The 9270-nt window shown below is 55.5% G+C and overlaps 1 protein-coding gene across 1 annotated transcript; it reads right to left on the bottom strand.

The window, feature by feature from the left end:
* Positions 1-1284: 1284 nt before the first annotated feature.
* NPPC (natriuretic peptide C) lies at positions 1285-6282 on the bottom strand. Its single transcript, XM_014862520.3, has 3 exons — positions 5984-6282; positions 5206-5516; positions 1285-1770 (listed from the first exon to the last, which is right to left on the bottom strand). Exons 1-2 carry the CDS (start codon positions 6272-6274, stop codon positions 5226-5228), a joined length of 582 nt encoding a protein of 193 aa, XP_014718006.2. The 5' UTR covers positions 6275-6282; the 3' UTR covers positions 1285-1770; positions 5206-5225.
* Positions 6283-9270: the final 2988 nt, after the last annotated feature.

The following is a 9270-nucleotide window of genomic DNA, read 5'->3' as shown; positions in this document are numbered from 1 at the left end:
CGGGGCTCGGATGCCAGCAGAAAGGCCAGGTGTCACCGGCCACCTCCTCCAGTGCTCATCTTCCTCTGGAACTGACCCCGTGACCTCGGGGCCACAGTGTTCCCAATTCCCCTGAGCGAGGTGGCACCCACCTGCTGTAACCAGCCCAAAAGGCTCTTTATGTTTCTGCTTTCCCCAGACGGAGGACAGAAGACAGATGGTGAAGGCTGCTCAGGGGTGTCACCGTACCCAGGAGCAGCAAGATTATCTTGGAATTATTTAAAGTTTCCTGCTGGTTTCAGGAAAAGAGATTCTAAATATCCATAATTTCATATTCAAGCTCCGTGGGGCATAGAAACCATAATTGTTAGTGGCTTCAAATGAAAAGGAAAACCACAATGCCCTGGCAGGCTCACCACTTTCCGAATGTGAAACCCGATCACATCTTCTCTTCCTCTGAGGTCATTGCCTCTGGCCCCTCTGACCGTGGCATTGACAGTGAGGCAGAAACGACCATCCTGTGCTTCCGGGAGAAGGTCTGTGAAACACAGTTGCCAAGATTTGCAAGGTAACCTGACCAATTCTGCATGATATACAGAAACCTTCTAAATCTCCCCCAAACGAAAGGGAAGTTTTCAGTTCTTTCTTTTTTTAATAACAGAGAGAAGGCGTAGAATTTAGAGGACCCTCAGCCGGCTAAATTCAAAATTAATTAAATTAAGTTAATTTTAATTGTACCAGCCTCTGACTTCCCGGCTGTCAGGTGTTCTAGTTGGAGCTTCCTGACCTCGCCAAGCTGGACGTGGCCGATCCCATCCCAGGAGACTCAGATTCAGTGGATCAGGGGGCGGGTGGGGGCAGGAATCTGTACCTTTTTTTTTTTTTTTTAATTAAGATTATTTTTTCTTGAGGAAGATTAGCCCTGAGCTAACCACTGCCAATCCTCCTTTTTGCTGAGGAAGACTGGCCCTGAGCTAACATCCATGCCCATCTTCTTCTCCTTTATATGTGGGACGCCTACCACAGCATGGCTTGCCAAGCAGGGCCATGTCCACACCCAGGATCCGAACCGGCGAACCCCGGGCTGCCGAAGCGGAACGTGCGCACTTAACCACTGCGCCACCGGCCGGCCCAGGAATCTGTACTTTTAACAAGCTTCCCAGGGGATGCTGATACCAATTAATCCAGAATTGGAAACCTGGCTGTAAGATCTATTTAGAGGCAAAAGCCTTCTCTTCACATTCTCCCTCTTCCTCAGACTAATTCCTAAAAATAAAACCGAGTAAATAAAGACAGTTTTCAAGATGTTCATGGAATGACTTTTTTTTTTTACATTTTCCAACTAGTTAAGACAGAAACATTACAATGATTGACTTCTTTCATTTAGTTACATAAATAAAATTTTTATAAATATCTCTTTATAAACAATATAAATAGCTTTACAACATAAATACATTTAGGCATGACATGAATTTACAAACAGCAATGTTTTACAGCTGGTTTTGTCAGTCTCTTAAAAACTGTCCCTTGTCATCACGTGGGTGTAGGTGCGTGTTTCATGTATATAATATATATATAATATATAACTTTTTATTTTTCATTTTCAAAAAAAACAAACAATAAACTCATACCCCCCTCCCCAAATAATAAGACAGCTGGTGTTGTGTATTCCCAGTACCAGGAAAAAAAAAAAAAAGAAATGTAAAAGCCACATTGCGTTGGAAGTGCTTCCAGATGCCGGGAGGCTGATGACCAAGGATGACCTCAGCACAATGGAGCAAGTTCCCAATCCTGAAATACAGAGGGGACACGGGACACTCAATTCTGGCCCCTTAGCTGAGAAACTCAGCCTGCAGGGCCGTTCTAGAACCTTCCTCCTGTTCCTGCAGCAGCGTGAAGTAACATCCCTCTACCTTTGCCCTACAGCCCTGATGAAGGCTCCCGTCCAGGGAAAGGGCCCCTTCCAGGCCCTCATCTTGTCTCCTGCACGTCCTCCGCACTTCCTGCCCCAGAGCAGGTGGAACCAGAATGTCTGCCAGCCCCCCTCCCCTCAGGCTGACTGCCAGCCTGGCCCTCGGCACTCGCTGGGTGAGACACCACACTCGAAAGGGAATGGAAAACGCCCCTCTCCCTTTTCGGATACTACACAAACCCTCGGTCTGGTGCTCGCCTCGGCTTTGGCGTTACATGTCTGGGTGACAGTGGAGGGCAGGGGAAGAGAAACATCCGAGTCGTCGGGAATTCTGGGCTCAGGTCCCACCTCTGATATTTATTGCCTGGATGGCCCCGGGTGGCTTAAGTATCTCTTTCCTCACCTATAAAATGGGATAATAGGCACCTTGCAGGGGGCCTCGCACAATGTCTGGGTCACTGCTGCCACTCAGTAAACAGTGCCTCCCTCCTAGGCTGGCTTTGCCTCGGAAAGGGTCCCCTTCAAGCAGAGGAAATGGTGTCTGACAGCAGCCCCAGGAAAATGGTGGCGCTGGGTTTGCTGGGTTGAGAGTTCTTAGAGTCATTGGATGAGGGCTGTACCCGGTCTCCGCCCACAGGCATGGGGGTGCTCCGGGGCCAGAGGAAGGCATCCTCCTGAGATGGTGCAGAGCCCTCCCAGAGGACAGCACACGAAGAGGGACCCCAGGCCTCAGTGCTTGATACTCTTCCCCAACTCCCTCCTCTGGCCGTCCCATGTGTTTAAACAGATGACAGACGTCTGTGATGTCCCTGGGGCCCGTGGGCAAGGTGTTCATTCAGGCATCAGCCATACGCCATCATCTCTGTTATTATTTTATAATCAAGACCTATAACCATCAGCGACAGTCATTATGGTGGCTGTTCAGAGCCAAAGTCAACTCCTGAGTGAGGAAATGGCCACGACCTCAGAAGAGTGTTTTTTTTTTTTTTTGGAAGATTAGCCCTGAGCTAACATCTGCTGCCAATCCTTTTTTTTTTTTTTTTTTTTTTTTTCCTGAGGAAGACTAGCCCTGAGCTAACATTCATGCCCATCTTCCTCTACTTTATATGTGGAACGCCTGCCACAGCATGGCCTGACAAGTGGTGCATAGGTCTGCACCCAGGATCTGAACCAGCGAACCCAGGCCACTGAAGCAGAATGTGTGAACTTAACTGCTGTGCCACTGGGCCAGCCCAGAAGAGTTTTTATTAATGTGAAAAATCTAAGCTCTTTCTGTTGAGCCCGGACAGTGAGACACCCTGGGCATTCCACTGGAAGGCTGGAGGCACAGAAGGAGCTTCTGCATTCTCATGGGGGTGGAGGGGAGGATGGGGTTGAGAAGGTGAAAGGATCAGAGATGGATGATCAGCTAAGAGAACTTCTAGGAGGTGGACAGACTTCCATGGTCAAAGGGGTCGGGAAGTCTTAGCCATCTGGATCCCTCGTACCCAGCACCTCTTACCACCCATTGGACCATCACCTGGGACCCACAAGCAGCCACATCCAAGAACACAGAGCCTCTGGGAACGGGCATACCAGGCACTAATCCATAGAAGGTTAGCCAACATTTCTTTAGATTCTCAAGTCTGAGCTTGGTGCTTAAATCACAAACTGAAAATTCGAGTCCTGTGGCTCCATCTCTTTGCTGTTTAGACAGGAGAGAAGAGCAGACCACTATAGTGGTAGCTACTAAAGGTGGGACCCCAAGTGCCAGAACCATCACTCCCTGTGCAGGGGTGAGTCAGGTTCTCAGACACTGAAGCCCCTGAAGAACTGGGGAGGAACACACAGCGTGGTCACGCCTGGCTGCAGAAAGAGGGGCACCAGCTAAAACCTAGGGTGGTGGGAGAGGAGTGCCCCTAAGCCAGGGGGGGCAGGGTTCTCTGGTCACTGGCAAACCCTTTTAAGAGCCCCTTTAGGGGTGCTGCGGGTCCCAGACCACCTTAGGCTGGTGCCTGGCCCTAAAGTCACTCATGAGTTAATTTGGGGAGGTGACAAGGTTCCCAAGCAACTATAGCTCAGGTGAAGAGTGGTCCATGCTGTAAAAAAGGCTTAGGCAACACGCTGGCAACAAGAGCCCTCTGGGGGAAGACAGCGTGGACACTGATAAAGCTGTTTGGGAGAGAGAGCAGCTTCCCTATGGCCTGGAGTGGGACAGACAGGCGTGGGATGGGGCTGCAGGAAAAGGCTGGGGTCAGATCCTAAAGCACCTGAATGCCCATTTCTGAGGTTGGGATGTTGTTTTTCCACGGGCACTGATGGGCAGCAGGAATGGAGAGGAGGGGGGACCCGTGCGGCAGGACATGGCCGGGATGCGACAACTGGCAGGGGCTGAAGGTAGCATGTGGTTTTCCAGTCCTGGTGGAGGACAAGCAGGCCATGCTAGAAAGAGGGAGCCCCGGAATGATGAGGGTGGGGAGGTTGGTGAGGAGCTCAGTTTGGGACATGCTGAGTTCAAGGTTGGGGGCAAGAAGTAAGATTTATTTTAGTTCCTTTTTTCTTGCCCTGAAAGAGTGCCACAAACACTGAGGTCCAATCCCGGAGTCGCACGGGTGCAGCAGCATCAGGACCCTGGACAGACCAGTTTGTCCACAGCCACAGTTGAGAAGAGGGAGGAGAATCAGAATGCTCTGGGGCAGAAGAGCTCCCTGGTGATGCCAACAAAGGGGTATTCTCTCTACTGCGAGAGGCCAGGTACGCTTCCAAGTCTGTCCCACTTCAGGGACAACAGACCCAGGAAGCCATCCTGACCTCTGGGCTGCCTACTGCCCAGGCCCCATGGTGCAGTGGCTGGCAGATAAACTTACCCTGGCTTCTGTGCACGCCCTTCCTCCTCTGCTTCCACCAACCCACAGTCTCCCCTCAAGCCCCCCAATTGGGGATGGGAGCCAGTGCTGCTGGTTCCCTCGTGGTCTTGGGGAGAGTGGGACCCCACCAAGCTATCTCTGCTTTTCCAGAGGAAGCCAGGTGGGTTCATCCATGCTGAGACATTTCTGACCTTGCCAAAGGTCCCTGACCACTTTATCCCTCACTTTTCCTATCTGTAAAATGGGAAGATAAATGGGTTTGGGGGCAAATGCCTAGCACGCACATTCTATCTCGAGCCCAGATCCTCTGGCTCCCCTCCAAAGGTCGGCTGGGAGGTGGAACGGTCCCAGGGCCAGGGGACCAGAGAGGAACGGGCCTGCGGGCGGGGGATCTGGTTGGTTCTGGCAGGAGCCGCGGGGGAGCTGGGCGTGAGGGAGCGCCCGGCGGCCAGGGTTGGTGGTACTCACCGCCGCCAGGGGTCGCCGCTCTAACATCCCAGGCCGCTCATGGAGCCGATCCGGTCCAGCTTGAGGCCGAAGCAGCCCTTGGACAAGCCCTTCTTGTTGCCTCCTTTGTATTTGCGCGCGTTGGGGTGCTCGTGCAGAAGGCGGGCCCACGCCCCCCGCGACTTGGTGTCCACGCGCAGGTCCCGGAGCAGTCTAGACCGGTCGCCCTTGAGGTTGGCGCCGCCGCCTCCAGGGGTCTTGTCGCCCTTCTTCTGTCCACCGCCCGCAGCCTGGGGCTCGGCCAGCTCCTCCCCCGGCGGAGTTCGCGGGACCTGTGGAGGAAAAGAGCGCGTGGGTGAAGGGACGCACGGCGGCAGCGCGGGGGACTTTGCTGGGCCCCTGATGCTCCAGCCGGACGCGCCCGCCCGCCAGCGCGGTTTGTCCCTTCCGAGCCCTGAGCGCGCCCACCGATGCCGGAACAGCTCGGCCCTGTATCCACCTGCCGCGCGGCCGCCGTTGTCAGCTCCTTCGGGGATACCCTTGCCCCCGCTCCCCTCCGATGTCCCTTGCCCGGCTGGCCACACTGGGGTAGGGCTTGCGCACTTGTCGACGTTCTCCGCAGCTGGAGACGGAGACCCCGGAGTCCGGGCTTCGAGGCTCCCGGCTCTCACCTGCGCATATCTCAGGGGAGAGCGCCGCCTTCCCGCCCTCTCTGCTCGCTCCGGCGCGCCGCATCCTCCTAGATCCCCAGGTCTCCCACAGCCCCTCACGGTCTCCACGTCCCCGCGACAGCACCCACCTTCGGCGGCGCCCCGGGCTTGGCTTCAGAGGGCCGGAGCGAGAGCAGCGTGAGCAGCAGGGCGCAGGCCAGCAGCTGGGAGAGGTGCATGGTGCCCGTAGGGTCGAGGGGCGCAGACCGGCGGCAGCGAGGGCACGCGGGGCTGGCGGGCAGAGCAGCAGGCGGGCGCGGAGCAGGCTGGCCGGACTGCGGTGCAGGCGCGGGTCCCAGTGCTGCGCGGCGCCGGCTGGGTGCGCTCTGAGCCCGCGGCTCCGCTCGCGCCTTTATAATCCAACCTGCCGCTGATGTCATCCTCCCGCCCACTGGGCTGCCCGGGCCAATGGCACGCGCGCCGAGAGCTGGGAGGGGGCCGCGGGGGCTCCCCCTCTGCCCCCACCCTCATCCCACCCGGGAGGGATCCCGCGGTTCGGCTGGCTCTCTCCCGGCTGCACTCTGAGCTGCAAAGCCGCGCGCACAAGGGAACTTCATTTGCAGCGAGCGCGCGCCCGGGCTTGCCAAGCGTTGGGGCTCTGGATGCCTTGCGCACAAGCGCTCTCTCTGGAAGGGATCCGTTTCCCTCTTTGCAGGTGCAAAGACAGGCTCAGAGGAATGAAATCAATTACCCAAAGTCACACAGCCAGAAAGTTGGCACACCCCGAAATCCACGCAGATCTTTGTTGCCAAACTCTTCCCTGGGCACCTGACAGGCGCAGGCCTGGCACTACGGCTCCACCTTTCTCTCGCTGGCTGGGGCGGGAGCTCAGACCGCACCTGAGCCTTTAGGTTGGGGAGGCAGAGGCTGGGGCGGGAGGTCCGGGCAGGAGACGCTGAGAGAGCGAGGTTCGCCCGGGGCCGCAGGGGGGAGCGCAAGTCCTATACCGGAGAGCGCAAGCCTTTCGCCTGAGGGTGTGTTTGAGAGCAAAACGCGAAGGAGGTGATCTACAGGTCAGGCCCGAGATACGGGTGCCTATGCGGGTCTGAGGTGGCCACCGCACATGTCTCCGCCACTGTGGCTCTAAGCGCGCTCAGCCTGCGTAGTCCGCACAGAACGTCCCCCGATCCGACCGGGCGGGTGGCTTCCTTCTGCACAGACGTGTGCACGCCTGATTCTGTCTGCACCCACGCGAGGATCCGCAGCGTGGGGCTGTCGGCTCCAGTGTCCTGTGCACCCGCACGGGCTGGGGAGGGAGCTTGACCTAGCCCCGAGCCCAGTCGGGCTTCTGTGAGCCGTGACAGGTGGTCGCCTTCACCTTTTCGGCTGTAGGGAGGTCCCCCTGTAGCTGTGGGGACACGGCCACGTATCTCTCTCCTTGGGCAGGGCATCTCAATCCCTCAGGCTCTGAGGAGTCGCTTCGGGCCATGGAGATGGAGAGCCTGGCACCCCATTCCCAATTCTTGGGAATTGAGTTAGGTGCAGGAATCTGTGAACTTGCTGCCGCCTAGCAGGACTCGGGTGGACAGCTGGGAACCGGCGCAGTGGTGGTCCCCAGGCATCAAGATGACGCAGCGGGATGCAGGCGCCTGCATGAGCTTTTTCAGGGAGAGGAAGCTTCGCCCGAGGCAGGAGGGCGACTGGAGTCAAGAGGAGCCAGGAGAATCTGGTGTCACTCACACAGCAGAGCCTGGGCCCAGAGCTGGGAGGCAAGGGAGCCACCATCTGCTCTCTGCTCTGGGCTCTCTCCTTCCCACCCTGGCACTCTGAGTCGGAAACTGCAGACCAACTGTGCCCTAAGTCCCTTTGATTAGGAAATAACCTTCACCTAAGGACTGAGTTTGGGGTAGCAGAGTCACCGGATCTTGAAGAGGATTCAGACATCAACAGGTCATCTTTTGTGAGTTCTGGTGAGTTGACTCACCACCTCCATGCAGCCCCCCGGATTGCCTCTTTATGGTAACACTGATAGAGTGGCACCACTCTTTCATTTGGGGAGAAAGAAAGGGAAGCAAGAAGGGAAAAGAGGGAGGGGTCTCTAGGTAAGTGATGGGAGGTCCCTCATCCCTCTGCCTACTGGACAAAAAGGAATGTCACCAATCTGGAACTTCTCTGAGACTTGCTTTATTTATACTGGTTTAAGGAGCAGGACGGATGACTCTAGAGCCAGGCACTGGGCTGGTTTCCAGCGGGCAACAGCTACTTTCTCTGAAACTTCTTGTGAGGGACAGGTTGGAAGCCTCTGGTGCTCCATGGTCACTCCTTCTGTCTGAATGTCTGTAGGCAGCTGCTTCCTCCTTCTGTGTCCCTTGGATGTACTTGGCGACAGCCAGGTAGCTATTTAGGTCTCCCCTCTCTTTGAACTTTGAGACCAAATTCCACAAACCGACCCCACTCCCTCCCCAGTATGGACAGAGCCAACATTTTGGACTCTACTTTCTCTTTTTGGAAGAAGAATCTTCTGGGAGCCCCCACTTCTGACCATTGGGCTGGGGTCATTTGGAGACAGACCAGATGCTGGAAGAGTTCATTGCAGAGTGAGGCTTCCCAAGGGCGGGCCGTGGAGCTGCTCCTGTTAAGTGGGGCCTGGAGGTGTGGTGGGGAGAAGTGCGAGGACTGGCCCTTCAGGAAAAGAGGCTGTCAGCACATGACTGCCTTGGTGATGGATGGTTTCGATACCGGCTCAACACAAGGTTGACATAAGGGAAGCCATATTGTAGAAAAGAAACCATATTGTAACTTCGAGTGACCTCTGATTAACCAGCGCAAACAAGCTCTGTAGATCTCGTGGCCCCTCCCAGCTGCTTTAAGATGATAACTTTGTTCCTTTGAGTTCCTTAGGAATGTGATGACCCCTGGGCAGACAGCCTATGCTGATAGCCATCACCAATGACAACTGAAAGATCAGGGTGTAGGGCGTTGCTCCATTCTCTGATGCGTATCCAGTAAAACAAAGGACTGTCAGGGAGGGGAACTAGATGTCTGCCCCACCCAGAGACCAGCCCCGTATATAACTGGCCTGTAGGCTTTGTTCTGTAAGCTAATTCTTTGGACAGGAGTCGGCTGTTTTCCCTTTTGCTAGCAAGCTGTAGTAAAGAAACCCTTTCTCTCCTACCACCTTGCCTCCTGACTATTGGCAGATCTTGCAGCGAGCAGACAACACCCCTTGGGCCGTAAGAATTTTACCGCCCCATGCTTTCCTTGCACAGGAAGCTGCAGAGGAGGCTCTCTCTCCCTCCTGGGCCTAGACTGCGGACTCAGGTCCCTTCTTCCTGCCTTTCCATCCAGAGGTCTGCCTCTTCTGCTCCCACTGGGCGCCAGGAGCCTGGCCATTCTGTAGGGAATCTGTCATTTGTCACTTATCCATCCATTGATT

Source organism: Equus asinus, chromosome 19 (genome assembly GCF_041296235.1).
Source record: "Equus asinus isolate D_3611 breed Donkey chromosome 19, EquAss-T2T_v2, whole genome shotgun sequence".
NCBI lineage: Eukaryota > Metazoa > Chordata > Mammalia > Perissodactyla > Equidae > Equus > Equus asinus.
Note: the sequence above shows the minus strand (reverse complement) of the source record. Positions and strands in the feature narration are given on the sequence as shown.

Bases quoted from the DNA above. Each gene is read 5' to 3' on its own strand.
- NPPC (XM_014862520.3), bottom strand. From the start codon at position 6,274: ATGACATCAGCGGCAGGTTGGATTATAAAGGCGCGAGCGGAGCCGCGG. The intron at 5,517-5,983 runs GTGGGTGCTGTC...TTTCCTCCACAG, and splicing joins AGCCCGGGGCGCCGCCGAAG to GTCCCGCGAACTCCGCCGGG.